The 23,911-nt window shown below is 38.3% G+C and overlaps 1 protein-coding gene across 1 annotated transcript; it reads left to right on the top strand.

Moving 5' to 3' along the window:
• Positions 1-12,037: 12,037 nt before the first annotated feature.
• ttc21b (tetratricopeptide repeat domain 21B) lies at positions 12,038-22,007 on the top strand. The gene is made up of 29 exons (XM_085374152.1): positions 12,038-12,074; positions 12,376-12,505; positions 12,592-12,702; positions 12,807-12,973; positions 13,110-13,232; positions 13,456-13,613; positions 14,283-14,367; positions 14,486-14,584; positions 14,683-14,878; positions 14,976-15,073; positions 15,313-15,513; positions 15,711-15,840; positions 15,920-16,077; positions 16,318-16,542; positions 16,659-16,897; positions 17,324-17,396; positions 18,509-18,619; positions 18,704-18,842; positions 19,082-19,188; positions 19,337-19,525; positions 19,751-19,861; positions 19,954-20,035; positions 20,136-20,286; positions 20,367-20,528; positions 20,638-20,833; positions 21,137-21,361; positions 21,523-21,643; positions 21,733-21,800; positions 21,880-22,007. Exons 1-29 carry the CDS (start codon positions 12,051-12,053, stop codon positions 21,955-21,957), a joined length of 3,957 nt encoding a protein of 1,318 aa, XP_085230278.1. The 5' UTR covers positions 12,038-12,050; the 3' UTR covers positions 21,958-22,007.
• The last annotated feature ends 1,904 nt before the right edge of the window (positions 22,008-23,911 follow it).

Raw genomic sequence — 23,911 nt, 5'->3', positions numbered from 1 at the left:
ATGTAGTGAATGCAAAATGTTTACAACCTTCCACAGTGACTAAGACATCCAGTGGATTCTCTTCTGTAGTATGGATATCTACTATGCCAAACTGACTGTGCTTGCTTGAGTCTAGAGGAGAGTTTCTAAAATAGAAAAGAGCCATTCAGGCTACAGTATGACAGTATGACAGTATGACTCACTTGGATGAATTGAAGAGCAAAGATCCATTATGTCTGCTTGTGAGGTGAGACGACATTACTTAGTGTTCTGAAAGGCATATTAGTTACTGCTTTACTTGTATTGCAGCTAGTTCTGCTACCCAGTGTCTTGAATTGTTGTTATATCACTGATTGGTGTATTACTCAACTTAATTTTTCAAGCAGGAAAAAAGGAGAGTTATATGCTATTGCTGAAAAAAAAAATCATAGTTTGGTTAATTGTCTTTTTATACATTTTTTTACTCTTCAGAAAGGGTTGTATCTTCAGGTATAGACTTTACACAGAAATGCACTGCTTTAAGGTTATTTTTGCTTGTCACTAATAGTACTTCAAATCCTAGAGACATTGTCAGTGATTATACATGCTAGAGTGTGCGCCATGATTTGTCCACCAGATGCAAAGAAGCCTTGATAAGGCTGCTTTTTTATTACAATACAGAAACTTACCCTTCAATCGAAACAAATCACAAAGAAGTTTGCTGATTATATTTGATTATCAGTGTCAGATCAGTAACCCTTGAAAAATACTTTGTACACTGTTAAATCATTTTTCAAATCATTCTCCATATGTTGTTGTATTTGGCCAACAGGGGTTTGATGCATCCAATAGGAGCTATAAGGTGAAAATTGCAATTGTTTATAAAAAACTTAAATATGGTTGGAAATTCTTATTTCTGAGACACATGGATACTGTTGTCATTATATGTCCCTTCTGTTAAGCTGTTTTTACATAATCTTCAATGGACATTTTGTAAATTATAACTGTAAAAGGGGTGGGGTGTTGTTTTATTTTATGTAAAAAGTTTTCTCAGAGTGCACCATTAAATCTTTTTATGTTTTTTGTCTAAGCCAAGTGAAATATGGCTCACAATATTCTGAATGACCTCAAGGATATGGCTTTTCACATCTCACATGTCCTAAGCTATTTCCTACTTCTGTTTACATTTTATATTGTGTTCATTTTTTCAGTTATTCACACATCCAATCACATCCATCCTAAACTGTTTCATAAACTTTTCTCGTTCTGTGTTATAAAAGTATAAATCCATTCATGTAATTACATTCTGCATGTAATTAAAACGTTCAACATAAAGGTATACTGTATGCATAATGCAAGAATGTTTTGATTACAAAGACTTTAACAACTCCCATCATTTATATGCATAATGCTTGTAGTGTATAAATTACCTGCATGCAAGACAATGCTATAACCTATTTCACTGAAAAGCTAAAGGAATAAAGATTACATTTAAGTCAAGTATGCCTACAACATTCATTTATTTTATCACGGAAAGTAAAGTATGAGCGGCATTATTTAATTCATGACTGCTTAAGTGGAGTGTGAGGGTGGAACTGGAAGGGGATTATGGGAAAAGCTATTCAGTGAGACGATTTGATTGCATTAGATTATAACATTTGTCTTCTTATCATTCACAGTATTTCCTGGAATAGCAGTGTACTACTTTCTGCCTTTTGTCCATTCAAATGTGTTTGTTAAGAACTACTTCCATCTTTATTTATTTTTGTTATGTGTAATATGCTTTGTTTACCCATCTACAGCCCTTATATTTTTGAGATTCTAGAATGACTTTTTCGTTGTACTCTAAAATTGGAGGGGGGGGGGGGGGACAATATGGCTGAGCCATATATAGCAATTCCTAAATAAAATGACCAGTAAGAACAGCAATGACCACAACAAGATGCATGTTTATCTTATGAGCAGAGAACATACACTTTGTTTGTTTTATGGGGGAATAAAACTGTCAGAATGAAAAAGAAATAAATGACTTAAAAAATATATCAAATTCCTTGTATTATGTAGCAAAAGTAATATTAAAACTATTTGTATGTAATAATTATTTTATATAATGTGATATAAATTGATATTTATCATTTATTTTGGTTCTGTATCCATTTGTGTTCATTCCTCTATTTATTTATTCACTATTCCCCCAAAATTTCTGTGTTCTTATTTTTTGCATCCAGCTATATTTACATTTGTATTATTTTCTGTCTTTATTTTCTTTCTTTGTAATTTAATAGTGCATGTTTCCACAACTCAAAAAACAAAACAAAACAAAAGTTCAGCTTAAAACGCTGACTTTAACTAATTTAATTGCATGTCAATTTTCCATAAATTGACTGGTATACATTAAGTTTATACATTCAGTTTATTTTAGGCACATTTTCTTTCATTATTAATTTCCATGATTAATTATTTGAATAAATAAAATGTCGATTTTGTATATTTCTGTTGCATTTTACTCAGAATTATTGCTTCGTGTTTATTGAGGGTGAGGAATCATTTTTGATTGCATTTATTTATGTACTTCTGTATTCATTTCTTGTCCTTCAATATGCAAATAAGGAGGGGGGCATGCAAGGTTGGTCATGGATTAAACCTTTTACTTGTTGACTGATCGACACATTAATGCATATTAACATGTCTCGTTCAAACGTAACCAGTTCACCAATCTCATGACACAAATGGTTTCCTCTCATTATGAGAGGAAACCATTTGTGCTAGTGAACTGAGGCACTTAAATAATCTAGCTGAAAACAATACTGTCTGTGAGAGGCTTTTTTTTTACATGTCTGGTGGTACAAGGCAGATTAATCATACTATATCTCAAAGAGATCTTGTTTAAATAAGTTTTAAATTTGTATTGTTGGGCTATATTTTATGTAAACATCTGAAAGTTACAAAGTGAGAAAGTCAAACCACACCTACAGTGAGTGCTTACCTATCAAAATTGAGTTAACAAAATCTTTAATGTTGAAATTTATGAAAGCCAGTTGCCTATTTTGGTTTAATTTTATTTGTATTTATTTACTGTTGTCACTGTCATCAGGCTTGCCAGTTGAATGAAGCTGATGAGTACTTTTCAGTTGCATGAGAGTATTTCATCTTGAAAAACTGCTCTAAAGTGCAATGATGATTCAAAGGCATTAAGCATCAGCTTTTACAGTAACAGGCTGTAGAACATTAACAGTGCTGACAATTACTGAACCACGATCAACATCTATGTTACTTGAGGACCGGTAAAATGGTGAAGCTATCATGATCTCTCGCAAATGCAAGATGTAATAAGAACTCTAACTGTAAATTGGACATCTTAATGTTTTGTATTTATTGGAATATTGAAAGCAATTGTGGATTTATGAATATCAGAAAACAATCTTGAGCGATCGAGTGGCTTGCAAAGCTTTTTTTTTTAAAGTTTTTTAGCCCGTTGTTGCCAAGAAGTAAGCTTCACAACTTAAAATATGTACACTACAAGTTGATGATATTTTCATTTAAATGCAGTTTCAGAAAACATCAATGAAAGAAACTAGAATCTGCTTTTTGAGAGTGCTTTGTGGCTTCTGCCGGAAACTATTAGCATCTTAAGTGTGTGGAACATTTTATTAATTATTAATGACAGTCCAAATATTCATTATAGTCCAACATTGATTTTGCCTACTGTGGCTGCCTAACCCTGTGGGAAGTAAACAAGAGGCTGATGGCAAAGTGCTGATTATTCCTGCCATTCTGTCTAATAATGATTATGTGATTATTACTTTGGGCCACACCCAGTAACTACACTATGGTAAAGATTTGGTTCCTTTTACACTCAAAATAATTGTTTAGTTCTTAATAGCTGTTTATAAATAAATTATTCCTAACGTTGCTCTCAGAACATCACAATTTTTTTAACTGTAAATGGCAAATGTCAAGATTCCTTTTCTTTAAAAAACAAACAAACATTTAACTTAATATGAAATGTATTTTATTAGAAAATGCCAGCTTAATATGAAATGTAGCCAAAGGTTGAAATTGGCATCTTCACTCACAGCAACAAGTGGAGTTAGGCCTTCAGTTTGCCTGTTTTAATGACCAGTAAATCAAGAGTGATTCTGCAGATTCTCCTTGCTGGTTGCCAAGCAACATGACATCAGCCTCCTTTGTTAAACCATATTATGGTGGAAGGTCGGAAGTCGATCTGGTGCCCCACCCCTGGAGTCTCACAAGATGGGCTATAACACATGGGCATGTTTTACGTGAAAGGATGTATTGGGCTTAATATTTCGCCACTGGTATGCACAGAGGAGAGTAGTAAAAGAAAAAAAATCATTTGCGAGAGAAATTTGAGAATGCTACCCATTACAGCTTTGTAATTGTATTTTCTGTGGATAGATGGGAAGAAAATCCTATTAGATTATATAGTGGTGAGTTCCCCTTCCCCTCCCTCCACCTTCCCACTGCACTAATAGAACGACACACAGACAGGCAACCACACACGGACACTCACTGTTTATCTCAACCTCTAAATCGCACACACCTATATGCACACACAGACACACACTTTGTTTCCAGTGAATCACTCCCAACTCAGAATAACAACTATCACAGTTTACAGACAAAGTGTGCACCATTTCCTCCTTCATTTCCTTTTTAATTATTACAAGAACAAAATTACTGCAAATGTTGACTCACTGGACACTTTATTGGGAAGATGTTGCTAGCACTGGGTTGGACCTCTTTTTGGCTCTAGAACAGCCTTAATTCTTTATGGTGTCGATTCAACAAGGTGATGGCAACACCCCTCTGAGATTTTGGTACATTTATAAGATATTTATAAGATATTTACATTAATTAGTAGTAGAACAGATATACCTAATGTACTGTTTGGTTAATATAGGCCTATATACACACACATGTAAAATAAATGTAAGGCTCCATTTCTATTTATCACCTGTTTCGCCAGTCAGCACTCTACCTGAAGGTGTATACAGGGAGTGCAGAATTATTAGGCAAGTTGTATTTTTGAGGAATAATTTTATTATTGAACAACAACCATGTTCTCAATGAACCCAAAAAACTCATTAATATCAAAGCTGAATGTTTTTGGAAGTAGTTTTTAGTTTGTTTTTAGTTTTAGCTATTTTAGGGGGATATCTGTGTGGGCAGGTGACTATTACTGTGCATAATTATTAGGCAACTTAACAAAAAACAAATATATACCCATTTCAATTATTTATTTTTACCAGTGAAACCAATATAACATCTCCACATTCGCAAATATACATTTCTGACATTCAAAAACAAATCAGCGACCAATATAGCCACCTTTCTTTGCAAGGACACTCAAAAGCCTGCCATCCATGGATTCTGTCACTGTTTTGATCTGCTCACCATCAACATTGCGTGCAGCAGCAACCACAGCCTCCCAGACACTGTTCAGAGAGGTGTACTGTTTTCCCTCCTTGTAAATCTCACATTTGATGATGGACCACAGGTTCTCAATGGGGTTCAGATCAGGTGAACAAGGTGGCCATGTCATTAGTTTTTCTTCTTTTATACCCTTTCTTGCCAGCCACGCTGTGGAGTACTTGGACGCGTGTGATGGAGCATTGTCCTGCATGAAAATCATATTTTTCTTGAAGGATGCAGACCTCTTCCTGTACCACTGCTTGAAGAAGGTGTTGTCCAGAAACTGGCAGTAGGACTGGGAGTTGAGCTTGACTCCATCCTCAACCCGAAAAGGCCCCACAAGCTCATCTTTGATGATACCAGCCCAAACCAGTACTCCACCTCCACCTTGCTGGCGTCTGAGTCGGACTGGAGCTCTCTGCCCTTTACCAATCCAGCCACGGGCCCATCCATCTGGCCCATCAAGACTCGCTCTCATTTCATCAGTCCATAAAACCTTAGAAAAACCAGTCTTGAGATATTTCTTGGCCCAGTCTTGACGTTTCAGCTTGTGTGTCTTGTTCAGTGGTGGTCGTCTTTCAGCCTTTCTTACCTTGGCCATGTCTCTGAGTATTGCACACCTTGTGCTTTTGGGCACTCCAGTGATGTTGCAGCTCTGAAATATGGCCAAACTGGTGGCAAGTGGCATCTTGGCAGCTGCTTGACTTTTCTCAGTTCATGGGCAGTTATTTTGTGCCTTGGTTTTTCCACACGCTTCTTGCAACCCTGTTGACTATTTTGAATGAAACGCTTGATTGTTCGATGATCACGCTTCAGAAGCTTTGCAATTTTGAGACTGCTGCATCCCTCTGCAAGATATCTCACTATTTTTGACTTTTCTGAGCCTGTCAAGTCCTTCTTTTGACCCATTTTGCCAAAGGAAAGGACGTTGCCTAATAATTATGCACACCTGATATAGGGTGTTGATGTCATTAGACCACACCCCTTCTCATTACAGAGATGCACATCACCTAATAGAATAGAATAGAATAGAATAGAATAGAATAGAATAGAATAGAATTCAACTTTATTGTCATTGCACAAGCACAGGTACAGGGCAACGAAATGCAGTTTGCATCCATCCAGAAATGCTTTAGTGATATAGATATATTACAATATATATTAGCAATAATATAGATATGTGAGTATATTACAGAAATGGGTCTATTATGGTATGTTATAATGTACACGGTATGAAGTATGTTGTGAATATTCTATAACTATAAGTATGTACAGGCTGTAGTGAGTACAAGCTATGTACAGGCTATGAACAGGATATAAATATGAAAAACTATACAGAATATGAAATAAATAACTTTACAGAATCTGAGATACACAGCTATACAGAAATGGGAACTGTGCAAGTTGTAAACAGTTGTAGGATTAAAGATTATCGAATGTACAGAATGATTATTTACACAGAGCTATACAGTAGTGCAGTTAAGATAAGTGAGGGTGTAGATAGTTTCTACAGAGGCTATATAAAGTGCTAGTGGTTGTGAGTGGTGGTTCAGTCCATGTTATTATTGTGTGTTTGAGGGTACAGTTGTCCATTGTGGGTGTGTGTATGTTCAGTCCATGAGTTTAACGTGGGTCAGATGTCAGGAGGCAGAGTTCAGGAGTCTGACAGCTGTGGGGAAGAAGCTGTTCCGGTACCTGGTGGTCTTAGTACGGAGGCTCCTCAGAGGATGCGGGGGAGGGTTTGGTGGTCCTGTAGTCTGTAATGGTCTGGAGTCCTTGCCACATGCGTCGGGGGTTGGAGTTGGAGAAGTGTTCTTCTACCTTCTTTTTGTAATGGTGTTTGGCTTTTTTGATGCCCTTCTTTAATATGCTTAATTGGTAGTAGGCTTTCGAGCCTATACAGCTTGGAGTAAGACAACATGCATGAAGAGGATGATGTGGACAAAATACTCATTTGCCTAATAATTCTGCACTCCCTGTATGTGGTTACATAAACACAGAAATTGGTACAGTTATCCATCCATCCATCCATTCGCTACCGCTTTTCCTTTTCAGGGTCGCGGGGGGCGCTGGAGCCAATCCCAGCTGTCGTAGGGCGAGAGGCGGGGTATACCCTGGACAGGTCGCCAGTCTGTCACAGGGCTAACACACAAGGACAGACAACCATTCATACTCACATTCACTCGCACATTCACACCTAGTGACAATTTGGATTTTCCAATTAACCTATCCCCACAAACTGCATGTCTTTGGACGGTGGGAGGAAGCCGGAGTACCCGGAGGGAACCCACGCAAACACGGGGAGAACATGCAAACTCCACACAGAAAGACCCCGGCCTGATGGTGGAATTGAACTCAGGACCTTCTTGCTGTGCGGCAACAGTGCTAACCACCATGCCACCGTGCTGCCTACTGGTACAGTTATCAAGCTACTATTAAATATTGGAATACAGTGGTTAATGCAACATTTTCTAAGAACCTCAGCTCACTAATGTCCATGAGAGTCCATGAGATAAGCACAAAACTTGTACGCTTATCTCAAAGGCACCTCACATAATCTTTGCGCTACTGCTATAAGGTATGATCAGCTCTAAGAGATTGTACCAAAGCACCATTTGCTCTACATCCTATGGTCAATGGAAAAGTAAAAGATCAACCCAAATGTTTATTCAGAACTTTCCAACTGGTCCTGTGCAAGCTATTCAGCAGTCTAAAAGTAACCTTCAGGAAATGTTCATTACTCACCCAAGGAACTAGTCCAACTGAAGACAGGAAGACTCTTAGTTTGTCCACCAAGCATCTCACCTTTGCAGGAGTTGGCAGATTTTAAAAGCAATTAGACACATGGAAGCATCTCTAGACACACTATTAAGTCCCTCTTACTTCTGAAACAAAACTTAAAGAAGAGTATGCCAGAACATACTTTTTATGCACCCACTTAAAGTTTTCAAATAACAAAGAACCTTAAGAGTTTCCCAGCCAAAGTTGGGCCAGGCGAAAGATACTTCCAAACATGTTGGCCTGGCTCCTAGACAGAGCAGCGTAATACAAGACAGTGCTTCATACTATAGCTGACAAGATGGTGAATGACAAATTTTGTTCTTTGAACATAATGTCCAAAATCCTGCCACATTTTCTTTATTCATCAAAGAAAGAACAAGCTTGATGTCAAACCCAGGCTGAATCACTTTCGCAATGTCTGTTCACCACATATGGACTCTCTCTCTCTGGGTTTCTCTGGAGTCTTGTCACTACACTTCCTGCTCTACTTTAAGTAAATGCCATACTTCTTCAGTAGTGCCCACACAGGTGAAGATGCCAACTACGACCACGTGTTTACAATATACTTGGATTCTGGGTCTATATTAAGGGTTTTTAAAGCAATATTTATGCTGGATTCTTAAAGATGACATTTTACAAGGTCCCCTGTATTCTTAATGATAGGTTCTGACACCTTAATATACACTACCAGTCAAAAGTTCGGACACACCTTCTCATTTAATGGTTTTTCTTACGTTCCATGACATATTGTAGATTCCATTCTCAGATCTCTTCTGCTTGTTGCTTTGCCTTAGTAGTGGTTTCTTAGCAGCTATTTGATCATGAAGGCCTGATTCAGTCTCCTCTGAATAGTTGATGTAGAGATGTGTCTGCTACTGAAACTCTGTGTGGCGTTTATCTGGGCTCTAATCTGAGGTGCTGTTAATTTGCAATTTCTGAGGCTGGTGACTCAGACAAATTTATCCTCAGCAGCAGAGCTTACTCTTTGTCTTCCTTTTCTGGGGCGGTCCTCATGTGAGTTTCGTCATAGCGCTCGATGGTTTGGTGACTGCACTTGGGGACACATTCAAAGTTTTAGCAATTTTCAAGAGTGACTGACATTCAGTTCTTAAAGTAATGATGGACTGTTGTTTCTTTTTACTTAGCTGATTGGTTCTTGCCATAATATGAATTCTAACAATTGTCAAATAGGGCTGTCAGCTGTGTACCAACCCAACTTCTGCACAACACAACTGATTGTCCCAGCCCCATTGAGAAGGCAAGAAAGTCCACAAATGAACCCTGATAAGGCACACCCATGAAGTGAAAATGATTTCAGATGACTACATCATGAAGCTCATTGACAGAAGGCCAAGGGTTTGCAGCACTGCCAACCAAGCAAAGGGTGGCTATTTTCAGGAATCTCAAATATAAAACATATTTAGAGTTATTTATCATTTTTTCTTTGCTACATAATTCCATATATCTTGCTTCATTTAATGTCTTCAGTATGTATCTAAAATGGAGAAAGTAGTAAAAATGAAAAAAAAAAAAAGATATAATGAGAAGGGGTGTCCAAACTTTTGACTGGCCGTGTATATCAATAAGGACGTGTTTGGATGACCATTAGAACAGGTAGCCCTAGTAAGCTGTATAGGCAGAGATCACCCACACTAACCTTTGATGGCCACTCAAAGCAGGCTTCAATATCAATAATTTATTTCGTTTTCTACAATATGTCAACCACAAAACAACTGAGCTATGCCTTCCTGCTCAAATTAGACTGATCTTCAGGATTTTGAAATTTTGACATTTGTGGGATATATGTTAATATTTCAAAAGCAATTCCTATATTTTTAGTACGCATGATATAGTATCTAAAGTAAAAGGATCAAACAACGCCTTCTGCTAGTTAATGTCTATATAATGAGAATACCAATAACATTTCTCAGACTGTTATTTTTTTAGTATTGTTGAAACATTTTCATATACATTTTCATATACATTTGTACAATGTTGCTCCAAACAACAATTGCATTAAACGTATTCAGGTCTAAAAATATTTTATTGCCTTTAAAATATACTGGGAAGCACCGTGTTGACGTCACCACTACCCTCAATCAGACTGCTACCTCAAGAAACATAACAGAACATAAAATACAATCTGTAGGCCAGAGTTCTATAACTCAAGCGGTGGAAAGAGTGCATGCATATAAGTGCAAAGCAATCATCAAATTTCAGGCAACTTTTTTTCTTAACACTTGTGGAAAAAGAAATAAAGGGCTCATTAGCAAGTGAGCTGCTTGTATTAGTGGGCATGGTGCTTTGATCAATAATGGTCTGTACAAACCACAATGGATACAGCCATTAGAATGCTATAGCAGCATATCCCAGGGGGTCCATATTCCGTCGTCTTTCACTAATAGGTTTTTAGATGCATTCTCTGGATGTGCAACAACACATGCAGTATTTATTGCTCTTTGCTAAGTACAACACCTCAACTTTCTACCATGTAAGTGCAATTACAATATTACTATCAATTCTATATGCTTTGTTTGGATTTATACAATAACAAAAGGTACTATTAATAACAATAGATGCTAAATTCTTGGTAAAATTGTTTAGCATTTGTGTTAAATAATCTCTGTGAATAAAACTGTGTGGTGCACTACACAGACATTTCCCATTGCTGCACATGCACAGAGCTCAATACCAACCTGATTTACTCTACCATTGATGTGTGCTGTAGAGAGTAATGATTATGTGCCAGAGTCAGTGCTAAACAGTATCTGACAAGGCATGGAAAGGTCTCTCTTGGAACAGTTGCACCCATGCTCCTGCCGTGGATTCAACACTGCATACTTACATACAGCTGATGAATAGTGTTGCATAACACTGGGCCACCAATTATCACTGTGTGCATGTGCGTGTTTTTATTGCAGAGAGTAAACTTAGTAAAAATGTGCTAATGGGTGAGAAATTTTAGCATGAGCTGAACAATTATAGTTTATAATACACAAATAATAATAATACAATTGGTAAGACTTTAAGATTAGCCTTAATTGATGTAAAACTGTGAAGGAAAACTGTAAAGATCTAGCAAAAAGAAGGCCAGCCACACACAACACCCGCATTAACCTAAGCTGTAACATCAAAATGTAATTCAATCCATGGAGCTCGCACACATCATTTCCATGTATTCAAAGTAGGTTAAACTTATTTTACATTTCACATGCTCTATTTTTTTTTTCTTCAAACGCACAGCTTCGAAGGTGGGACCAACTAAATAAGTGGTGAAACTGGTATGTGATATTTTTAAAATTGCAGTTCAAAATATTTTGACACTTACTGGAACAAACTCAGCTTATGTTAATTTGCTTATACTAGTGGCAGCAGAATAGATCACTTTTTATAAAAGGGACGATTGCGCCACCTTGAGATACAAAAGGGGAAATACCGAGTCCAAAACGTGAAAATGGCGTTAAAAGTGTGTTTTCATTACCCTGAGTATTGTCTGTAAGGCTTCATACACGCCCTAGATACCTTTGGTACTTTGCCAGTCGTCGCCCGAAAGACTTTTCTTAAAAATACTTTTTAAATTGCAAAATGGATATGAACAATGTAAGGCTTTTGATCTGTTTCTTACTTTAGAATGCTAAGGAAAAACAAGAAGCTGTGGACTAAAATAATGCCTGGCAGAAATAAAGTAGGGATTAATTACCTTTCATTTCGCCACGCTCCTAAGTTACCAGGCAACAGTAAATGCGTTAGTGCAAGATGGCGAAAACCCAAACTAACAGTACAATAACATCCTTTTTACCCTAAAATAAAGTGTAGTTCCCGATCATTTCCAACTGATATACTGAAGTCTGTTACTGTTGCCACTTGAAGCGAACATGGAGGATGAAGAGACAACCCTGGTAAGCAAATTCGATAAATGCTACACCGTCCAAGGCTTCAAATGAAAGTGAATGGCGTATTTAAGCTAAGATACGAAACATAAGTAACATGTATAACGTGTGGTTGACGTATATCTCTGTCCAAAAAGTTCAACAGTGATAACAGCATTTGCACCGGCTAACGTTTAATGCCGTTGCGCTTACTAGCTAACAGAGGAGCTATCTATTTTAGTTAGCATTTGATATTTGGTCTGCTAGTTGGAAAATGGTTTACAAACCGCTTTTGCTGACACCACGGTGTCCTCCGTATGCTTTTCCACAGGCTCTGATTAAGTACTATTGCTATGAGAAGTATTTCAATCACGCGGTGAACGCTGCAGCGGCTGCTCAAAAGAAGTACAGCAATGATGCTGTCTATACTTTCTTTCACGCATACGGTAACCTCATGCAAGGTAGGCTCGAAAAAAATCTAATTAAACGTTTTCAGGTCGGATTTGTTGCCTCTCATTAGTGCATTTCTGTCATTATTTGTTTACAGATCAAATTCAAGAAGCTAAGGTAGAACTGGACACTATAAGAGATCATCGAGAGCTCTCTCTCTGCACATTAATGGCTCTTGTATATGCAGAGAAAAAAAAGACAAACCCAGGTAAGACAACATTTTCACACCATCCATTTATTTTTCCATGGATTCTTGTGGAAATGGATTGCCAACAAGTGCTTCCAGTCTTATGTGTCTCTTTGTGTTCCCAGACAGAGAAGTTATTCAAGAACTTGATGCTAAGGTAAAAGAGGATCGTAAAAGTGCACCTCCCAAGAGTCTGTACTATGCTGGCACCTTTCTTTGGCTATTAGGGCGAAATGATAAGGCAAGAGAGTACACAGAGAGAATGATCAAACTTTCCAATGGCTCGAAAGAGGTGAGATCGACATATCTATTTATTTAGTTATTGTTTCAGTTTGAGAAATCAGCATTACTCTTCAATTTTTATAAAACATTTAAGCCTGATAAGTGTTTGCACGTTTGTCAAATGTGGACTGATACGTATTCTTTAGGGATTAATCCTCAAAGCCTGGATAGATGTGACATCTGGTAAAGATGCCTACGCCAGAAAGGCTGGGAAATACTTTGATGAGGGACTGAAAGAGAGAGCAGATGTTTTCGCCATGATGGGAAAGGTGACATGGGAAATACAGATCCACATTACATAGTCTTCCTTAACCACAGCTACATATGTTAGCATGTTATTGTTTCTCTAGTTGTTCTTACAGGCCCTGTAAATCTAACATTACTTATTGTATCATTATTTTAGTTATTCATTTGACAGATTGTTGTTTGTGATTACTCATTAGTAATGATTCTAGTGATTTTAACCACTCAGTGATGCTTCATGTATCCCAGGCACAATACTGTGAATATCACCAGATCTACTCTGGAGCATTGGAGATCATTAACCAAGTGATTGTGAGCTTCCCTGTGTTTTTACCTGCTCTCACCAAGAAAATGAAACTGCTGCTGAGCCTACAAGACTGGGACCAAACCATAGATGTAGCACACAGGTGATTAAGCTAGTTCAGAGCTTTCTCCCAAATCAAATGTAGGAATAGTCTTTCATTTTGTTTTGCAAGCTTATTTCTGCTCATTTCTTTTCTTTTTCTTAAAAAAAAATGGTATTATCTCTGTAAGATCAGGAAGTGCAATAAAATTTATAATCACCAGGCATATAAGAAAACACAGTTTGCCTTTACAAATGGCTCAGCATTCAAGTGCAAATGAAACACCAACGTGATGCCTCAAACCAGTGCACACTGACTAAGCCATTGTTTGTGCTTGCCCCCCACTCCCCACCCCCCCTGGACTTTAGCAAGTGGCACATAGTATAAAAAGTCCTTTGAGCCAAAGTGTTGGAAAGACATACAATTCCAAGGAGTTGCGGTTCAGGTTTACAGAACAGGAGGAAGAGTGATTTCTCAGGTTGCACCATGTTCTGAGCCTCTGTGGTGCCTTAACTGTGATGTTATGAAATGGGAGGGGTGCAGGCAGCAAACAGTATTCATTACATCCTTCAAACGCCTTCACAAGTCTTTTTATCTTTAATGTTATTTGCCTGGGAGCTCAACACACTACTGCAGCAGTATCAGATATTCTATTACTACGAATAAAAGAAGTCCAACCTTATTAAGTGTAGGAGATGGACTTTATTCACATCTCCTTGTGTCATGTTTCAGGCTTTTACAGAAAGATAAAAATAACCTGGAGGCACTTCGGATGTTAGCCCTGCATTCTTTATGCCGAGACGGCAATATTATCGAGGTAGAACTTACACATTTTCACACATTCATACTTTCATTTCATATTGCAGAAATTGGACACAAATACAGATAAACTATTTGTTTTCATTAGTTTGTATAAATTGTTTTTATGTCCCCAGTCAGTAAAGCATCTTTCAAACCTCATCAGTAGCTTGGAGATTTTGGAGCCACGCAACCCTGAGCTTTTTTACCAAATGTCTCTGGCCTTCACTCGGGTTGTAAGACAACTTTCAGCGTTCTTTCTAAAATCACAATGGTATAATTTAATTGAATTACAGCACTTTGTTGGCTTGTTCTTTAATTATTATCATTACAGTGTGGACGAAATGAGAAAGTGATTGAGCAGACTTTCAGAATGGTGGAAAGAGCCTTTTCTCTGGCACAAGGGGATTCTGACTTAGCCACAGAGCTGGGCTACCAGATGGTGCTTCAGGGCAGAATCAAGGAGGCAATGAAGTGGTATAAGACTCCTTTTACCAACAGGGATCACAGTAGTGTTTCTGCTTTGACTGGTAATGTGTTCAGATTATTTTTCTGTATGTTAATTTGGATCAGTATGTCACAGATTTCAAAAATATCTTTGGAAATAACTTTTTTCCCCTTAATTAGGTATGATTCATTGCCAGCTGATAGAGGGAAATCTTGAAGATGCAGAACAACAGTTGGAATTTCTGACAGAGTTTCAACAATCTATTGGAAAATCAGCGGTAGGATTTTTTTCTGCAGGAATACGCAAATTCTGGTCAAATGTTTTGGCTTCTGGCAGGATAAGCAACGGCGGCTTCATTGGGTCTTTCAGTGACTTTTCACTGTTTTCCAGAGTGACTGTTTAATTTCACAGTGATGCCTCTTATTCATCTTGTACTCTTGTCAGTTTTTTGCAGTACTTTCTGTTCATTTATATCTATTTCTCTTTCGTTCTTTAAAAAATATATATGTGTTAAAGGAATTATTATACCTACGTGCTGTGCTGGCAATGAAACGCCACCGGTCACAGGAAGAGGTCACCAACTTGCTGAATGATGCAGTGGATGCACACTTCTCCTCCTTACATGGGCTGCCTCTTGGAGTAGAGTACCTAGAGAAACTGAATCCTGACTTCCTGTTGGAGATTGTCAAAGAATATCTTGCCCTCTGCCCTGCCAAGGTACAGCTGGAAGAATCATAAGGGACAGGATGTTTGTGTGTCCTACAAATGTTTATGTGAATTCTTTGCCTCAAGTTTGTGCATTCCCAAAATAGATACATGGGTACAGATATGGATTCTAAGAATATAATAATGAGGCTTAAAATTAAAAAAAAAACAATACATTTAAAAACAAACTTTTTATTTTTTTGCCAAAGCCTCCTGCTCCAGGCCAACCTGCTGCTCCTCAGCTCCAGCACTGTGCTACTGTGTTGGATAAAGTAGTAAAAATTGTGCCAGGTCTCCTTCAAGCAGTGTTCTTGCTTGCCAAAGTTAAATATCAGTCAGGTGAGTACCGCAGTTAAAATATTTGTGTTTACTTTTCTTAGATAGCTTTTTAAATTACATTGCTTCTGTGTTCATTCAGGGGACATTGATGCTGCTCAGAGTACTTTACAACACTGCCTGGACCAGTGTCCTTCTCATGCAGATGCTCATCTGTTAATGGCACAGATCCATCTACTGCAGGGTAACGTGAGGCTGTGCTCTCAGTCCCTTGAACTCTGCCTCAGCCATAACTTTGAGGTAAAATCACCATCAACACCACAGTTTTATTTGCAGCTAAATCTGTATAATACACTGTTTCAATGGCTTATTTGACCCGCTGCCAGATAATTAATGTTCTATTTTTATAATAACTTATATATTTATGAAGCAAGCCGTTGTCACTAGCAGTCATAGGATATGAAGTGTTGAAGTATTGCCTTGATTTTTTTTATGCATGCATAATGACAGTAAGGAGTCTTGAATTTTTTCCAATTCCAGATTCGAGACCACCCACTGTATCACCTGATCAAAGCTCAGACTAAGAAGAAAACAGGTGAGCTTACTGAGGCTATTCAGACATTGCAGATAGCCATGAATCTTCCAGGTGTCCGCAGAGCTGGATCCTCGTCCAAGTCCAAAAACAAGAAGTCAGAACTGAGCTCTGCGGACTGTGTCTCTGTCTTCTTGGAATTAGCTGAGGCCCTTTGGCTCAATGAAGAACAGGTAAAATAGTGTATTTTGACTGGCTAGTCAAAGCTGGTGCACTTACTTTGGGTTTCAACATACACCAAAAAATGGAAGAATTCAGTATAAGCTCATGAATGGATTTCATATTTCAGCATGAAGCAGCAAAAGTGATGCAGGATGCCATCAATGAGTTTTCAGGAACACCTGAGGAGCTACGAGTCACTATTGCTAATGCGGACCTGGCTTTGCTGCGTGGTGACACAGAACTGGCACTGAGTATGCTCAGAAATATTACCCCGGAGCAGCCCTATTACATCCAAGCTAAGGAGAAAATGGCAGACATATATCTGAACCACAGAAAAGAGAAACGCCTGTATGCAAGCTGTTACAGGTGAGCACTAAATCTGGACTCCAGTGAGCAAAATACAGAAATATTAGGCATTAGTTTAATATATGAAGACACATACTATCTGAAACACAATGTGAATTTTTAAAGAGAAATAGTTGAAGTAGTTTAAGTTGATTGATGACATAACCTTGTAATATCTTCCGAAAACAGCTGCTACCTGTCATCAAGTTAAGTCTGTAGTACAATTTATAACATCACAAGATTAAACTAAATGAAATAAAGGCAACCAAAGCCATTCAGCTGAAAGGAAATGAGCAGTTTCCTCAAGTCTTGAAACTGGTCTCAGATGATACTTATTATTGACAGCTGAGACTTAGTAAAGTGTGACTGAATCACAGACCAGCACAGACATCTGTCTGCATAATGAAGCACGCCATATGTGATATGATACCTCTATTTTTTCTCCAGAGAAATGATAGAAAAGCTGCCCAGCTCTCACACGTATGTCTTACTTGGTGATGCCTACATGAAGATTCAAGAAGTAAGTGCAAGATGTGTTTCATCTGTGTCTTTTGGACAATATAACAACCAACTCAAGTTTGGCTTTAAAATGCTTGTTCTTAATGTAATCGAGGTATTCGAGAACAACAAGAATAACAAAAAGGCTGATTGTGCACTTGCTGTGCAGTTTTGAGCATAATGATGAAACATAGTTTTACTAAAGCTTCATTGCTAAAGCTATAAAACCTAAAAGCCTTGCTTGGTAGCCACTTTAAGGTGGTTTAGGAAAGGCCACGTCTCATGAAATGAGCTACTGAACCAAGAGTTTATCCCTTGAACAATATTGTGTACAGTTTGAATAACATTATTAAAATCACAGGACATCACATCTTTAAATACTTAAACAGGGAACTGACTCAGAGGCTGAGGGGGTGTAAATAGTCATCCTAAATAGTCATCCCTGTTGCTGGAAAGGAAATGTAATTCTCATTTTTGTAATGCTCAAATTTCATAATAATTTATCAAGTATTTTCAGACCACATGATTCATGTACATTCACTAGGGATCACTGGCAGCATAGAAAGTCATCTAATCATCTCCCTACTGTTTTTAACGTGAATATGGTGCACCGGATATTTGCAAGCTCACACGCACCTCCATCAAATAGCAGCTGAATTCAGTGTGTTATAATGTCTTCAAGGACATGTTCTCCATTATCACACACTAACCACTGATTAACAACAGCAGCGTAACTCTCACTTATCATTTAAAGTTAAACAACAACAGCTGGTCTCTTCATAAAGTTCTTCATTAAAGGTAGACAAAGGAAAAGAACAGACTATCCTAGTGACAGGTTAATCCTCTGCTCAACTGATTAGTAACCTACATAATTTTATAGGTGGCAGCTTAATCCTGCTATGATTACTTGTGTTACACATATTTTGGTTATGTTGATAAGTGAGATGACATCATTGAAGGTTAAAATGCAGATTCCCAACCTGGCTATCAGAAATTGTTTCTTGATTCAGTTTCCTTTAACAGCTCTTACTCATGCAACAGCTTCTAAAGTGTTTACCACGTGTTTATAGCCGTTTCTAATATTTACAAAAACTTAAAGCAACACTGCTTATCTGCATGTGTGTTTATCCTCAGCCGCAGAAAGCAATTGAGGCTTACGAGCAAGCGCTGAAGAAGAACCCTAAAGATGGTGCTTTAGCCAGCAAGATAGGAAAGGCTCTGGTGAAGACTCATCACTACATCAAGGTTTGTGTCATAAACTTATTTAAAAGATAAAATACAAGTCAAGTGGAGACAGTCTTTTGTTGACTCTAGTCTGCTTTTACACAGGCAATAAATTACTATGAAGAGGCCCTGAAGACTGAGCAACAGAACTTCCTGCGTTATGACCTGGCAGAGCTGCTGATGAAAATGAAGCAATATGAGCGCTGTGAAAGGGTCCTGCATGATGCTCTGGCCCATGAACAAGGTGCTTAAGACGTCACACTATTTTATATACAGTGAAGTCTTGACGTTAACAGTGAAATAAACAAGAGAGCCTAGTCATGATTATATTTTGTCCATAGCCATGACGATACAGGTAGTGTTGATTGTGGAAATTCCACACTGCTTAGATTTTATAGAACAAATCAAAACATTTCTCTGTTGGTTTTTTGAAAATGCTTTTACTAATTGTTGCCATTTTCATTATGCATTTTTTACACACAGTGAATCAACTACCTGTGCTCTCAGACGACTGCCGTTATCTGGTCCTGTTAGCCAAAGTCCAAAACAAAGTTGAGAAAACAGAGGAGTCTATACTTTCACTACAAAGAGTAAGTAGGCCCAGGCATTTGGCTTTCTCTTGGTCCTCTTTACACACAAAAACATCTTAACCATTGTAAGACTTGTCTCTTTTTTTTTCGAATAATAATGATGATGCTGATTGATGTTATTTCCATAATGATGATGTTCTGTTCATAGGCTCGGGATGTACAGGCCAAAGTGCTGAAACGCATGCAGTTGGAGCAGCCTGATGCTGTCCCCATGCAGAAGCAACTTGCTGCTGAGATCTGTGCTGAGATCGCCAAACACTACACAAGTCAGAGGGGCTATGAGAGAGCAGTCAAATTCTACAAAGAGGCTCTTGTGTATTGTGAGACAGATCGCAAGGTCAGTGCAGCTGAATCAAAAACGTTCTGTGTACTTACTGCAGCTGTGGGTAACAAGCACTGGTGTCCTTTTGAGTCTTGCCCAAGTGTTTTAAAATTTTAAATTGTGATCTTAGTTGTTGGTAGGTTTATCTAGGCGAAATGACTCATTACAGTATATAGTCATTACTGTACCAGTAAGGTTGGTACATCGACTTCATTATTAGAATGTTTCCCCTGTTCTTAGGTGATGCTGGAGTTGGCATGCTTGTACCTTACTTTAGGTGAGACTGATGCATGCCAGGAGCAGTGCAGCGTCATTTTGAAGAATGACCAATTTAATGAAGATGCGACTCTGGTTTGTTCTGATCGTTTGCCACTACAGTTTTGACCATAACCTTTTTCTGAACCATAAATAACAACCTGTGTCTTAAATATGTTTGTCCTTAGATGTTGGCAGACATTATGCTTAGGAAGGAGAACAAGGAGAAAGCAGTTTTCCATTTTCAGCAACTGCTTGAACGCACACCAGGTATAACAGGGCCATCTTTCTCTTTTTTTTTTTTTTAAATCAAATGTGATTTGGCATTGTCTAAATGGAAGCCATAATATCTTGCATGTGTTGTTTTCAGACAACTACCACATTCTGTCACGTCTTATTGAATTGATGAGAAGGGCTGGGAAGCTGGAAGACGCCTCCAGATTTCTTGATATGGCAGAAAAACATTCTTCAAGGTCTCGATTTGACCCTGGGTTTAACTACTGCAGAGGACTTCATCTTTGGTAAGTTACAACAGTGTCTTCCAGAGATTACAGGAACATTTGTGTCAAACTCAATGACTAAACTTGTGCTTTTTGGTCAGGTACACAGGACAACCTAATGATGCTCTGCGACACTTTAATAAGGCACGAAAAGACAATGATTGGGGCCAAAATGCTGTATATAACATGATTGAAATCTACCTAAACCCTGACAATGACACGGTTGGAGGAGAGCTATTTGAGACATTAGATGGTGAAATTGGGTAAGTGGTCTTAATTAAGAAAATGTAATACATAAGGGAAGAAATACTAGACTATGCAGTGTAAGCTTCTGTTATAACAGATTTGCATTTGCTTGGTGTCGCTCTCCAGGAACTCTACAGAGAAGCAGGAGTCAGAGCAGCTTGCTGTGAGGACAGCTGAGAAGCTGCTGAAGGAGTTAAAGCCTCAGACTCAGAGTGGACACGTACAGCTCCGCATCCTGGAGAACTACTGCCTTATGGTGACTAAACAGAAGGCCAATATAGAGAAAGCCCTCAGTGTTTTCACAGATATTGCCAACAATGAGGTAAGTAAGTTCTAGGTCCAGCATGACTCTCTCGTAGACGTTATAGCCAAAGTAGAAGCTTTTCTTCCTTCTCTTTCTCCAGGCTCTCTTTTGTGCACATACACTGTACATTACACTGTATCCAACTAAGTATTCATTTAATATTTGCTTAATGTTAATGGCTTGTCATCCATACATGTCATCTGTTGTATGGAACTATAAATGAAGCCATTGACAATTTGAGTGCAAACAATTAGAAGTGGCATAGTGGTGCAGTGTTGTCAGATTCATCTCGTCTCACCGATATTCCTGGTTTCCATTCAGAAAGATCATGTGCCAGCCTTGTTGGCAATGGCAACAGCTTACATGATGCTAAAGCAAACTCCTCGTGCCAGGAACCAGCTCAAACGTGTAGCTAAGATGAGTTGGAGCATTGCTGATGCAGATGAGTTTGAGAAAAGCTGGCTACTCCTGGCAGACATCTACATCCATTCAGGGAAGTACGAGATGGCCCTGGAACTCCTAAACAAATGCATCTCCCATAACAAGGTGAGCCTGAAAATGTCGTCACTATTGAAATATGAAATGAGGACAGTGCAGTTAACATATATATCTGTTTTTCTGTGTGCTTTTTTTCTTTGTTATGCAGAAACTGACTTAAGTAAATTTATAATTGCACAGTTATTTTATTTTATTTTTTTCTTCCCCAGTCATGCAGTAAAGCATATGAATATAGGGGCTATATAATGGAAAAAGAGCAGTCATTCCGCGATGCTGCATTGAACTATGAAATGGCTTGGAAACATGGAAATCAAACCAACCCAACTATTGGTATGTCAAAGTCGCACGTCTAGCTCTGTTACTAAGGACAAAGATTCAAAGGCTCACATTTCTAACATGTATGTCCATTTTTATTTCAGGGTACAAGCTTGCTTTTAACTACTTGAAAGCGAAGCGATATGTCGATGCCATAGACGTCTGTCATAAGGTGAGACATGTTTGGATGTTAATAGTTTATATCTTCAACATGTTTCTGTCCTGTTAATCTTGTTAATTTTTGTTCACAGGTTCTGGCTGCTCATCCAAATTATCCAAGAATAAGAAAGGACATCCTGGACAAAGCTCGGGCCTCCCTGAGATCTTAGTGTTGGACCTGTATTTTTTGTGATAGAGAAATATTTTCTGTAACTATTTGATTGAATCCACATGTATTGTTTTGAATTTTCTGTCAGGTTTTCTGACCATGTAAATAGTTGGTAGCTGACCATCAAAAGAGAGGGTGGGAAAAAGTGTAAAGATATTCAAGCACAACTTAAGGGATTTTTTTTTCCATAGACAGAAAAAGAAAACTCCTGCAGTTTATAGTCTTTACGAAGTCTGTATGAAAGTATCTTTGAAGTTTATTAAGATGTAAATGTGCTTCTGCATCTGTTACAATCTATGATAACTGGATAACAATAGTGATTTACTGACTTATTTTCTCAAGCGTAAAACAGAAATGTAGACAACTGTCTTTGTCTTTTTCTCCAAATAAAGTTATTTCAGATATGGTGTTGCTGTGGCCTGGCTTTTATCCCCCTTCAAACTTTGATTTATTGTTCAGAAAGCATGGATACCTGCCTAATAGAATGAAAACACAATATGACTAGACGGTTTACATCACCGGTGCTGACACAGAAAAACAGTTACAAGCGTGACTAGAATAGGACACACGGTAAGCATTTTAATGGACATAATAAACTGGCTGCCTGCCGTGGGTAGCGAGCTGCGGAGAACACAGTCACTACAGATGGAGTCACTGTGCGAGTCAAAAAGCAGAAAGACTTCAAACTGGGCACCAGAGCAAGCTCCCTGCAGGCGGAATCCACGTCTTTACTCCTGCAAGCATCCAACTCTTTATGAACACAATCCGTTGTGGGAAACGTGGAACATTTCAAGGATTAGACAAGCTGCAGTGTGCGGTGGTGAGTTTCTAAGCTTTTTAGCCAACAACTTTTATTCGGAATACGGAAAGCTTTTAATAATTATTCGCGTCTTCGCTGGGAGGGATGCGTAACTTTTCCAGATTTTTGTGTACCATGTGCGTTGTCCGTTCCTCTTGAGTTCATAAGTTTAAGCTCTATGGCCAATATGCGGCGTTTCTCAGAGACTTGATTGGATGCGGTGGGATATATCGCGTTCCTCCGTTATTTGTAACCCAGCAACTGTCCCAGTGAATGACCACTAGAACAAATCCTATTAATGACACCTTTAAGCAGCTCCGCGCAGAGGAGTCTCAAACATTTCTCGAGGAGCTCCAGACCACTTTAGCGTATTTATATAATAGTTTGTCGCGATAGCCCAAATGTTCCATTCAGCAGTGATTGTCAAATCTTTGATTTATTTAATTATTTATCTCTAAAGGTTTTAGCGAGTTTTCTTCTGTCGTAATGGCCTTTTTTTTGGTTTTTATTTCAGGTGTGGATTGTGTCCTGATGCACTATTTTGATACGCAGAAGTTTTCTCTGCGCAAGCGCACATGTACGTCATAGCCTTTTACCTGAGAGGAGCACACCTGGATCCAACGAGACGGAAGTTCACTGGCAATCTTTGAGCAAATCTTTTGACTTTTTTTTTTTTTTGGGCTTCTCCAGGAAGAAAAGTTTTGTTTGACGTGAAAGCGATGGTTTCCAGCTAAAGCGAGATGGCGTTTGTTTAATTTTCAGAGAGCAGTTTAAAGGACGTTGTTAGCCTTAACTTGTTGGTCAGCGATTCATGGTGCGTTGTATTTTTTTGCTGAGGGAATCCAGACCCGAGGTTGTTTGCTGATTTCACCAGCCGGTTTTAAATATGTGATTTTTCAATGGAGCACAGGAAGCTTCACGCCTACCTTTTTATTACCAAAAGGTAAAATATACCTAAAGTATGCAGGCAGCACACACACACAGAGAACATTTCATTATGTTCTCTCTCTCTCTCTCTCTCTCTGTGTGTGTGTGTGTGTGTGTGTGTGTGTGTGTGTGTGTGTGTTGTTTTTTTCTTCAACCCTTTATGTCATAAATCCTGAAGCCACATAAATGCTGTTTACTCATCATTGTTCGGATTATGAATATTATTGTT

Source organism: Diplotaxodon limnothrissa, linkage group LG16, assembly GCF_057381915.1.
Source record: "Diplotaxodon limnothrissa isolate DT_005_m linkage group LG16, D_limnothrissa_male_GT1.1, whole genome shotgun sequence".
NCBI lineage: Eukaryota > Metazoa > Chordata > Actinopteri > Cichliformes > Cichlidae > Diplotaxodon > Diplotaxodon limnothrissa.
This window is presented reverse-complemented; position numbering and strand designations above follow the sequence as displayed.

What these genes read in the sequence shown, in the direction of transcription:
- ttc21b (XM_085374152.1), top strand. Translation starts at nt 12,051, where the DNA reads ATGGAGGATGAAGAGACAACCCTG. An exon ending in ACCATAGATGTAGCACACAG is followed by an intron (nt 13,614 to 14,282) that starts GTGATTAAGCTA and finishes GTCATGTTTCAG; the next exon opens with GCTTTTACAGAAAGATAAAA. An exon ending in GCCTCAGCCATAACTTTGAG is followed by an intron (nt 16,078 to 16,317) that starts GTAAAATCACCA and finishes TTCCAATTCCAG; the next exon opens with ATTCGAGACCACCCACTGTA.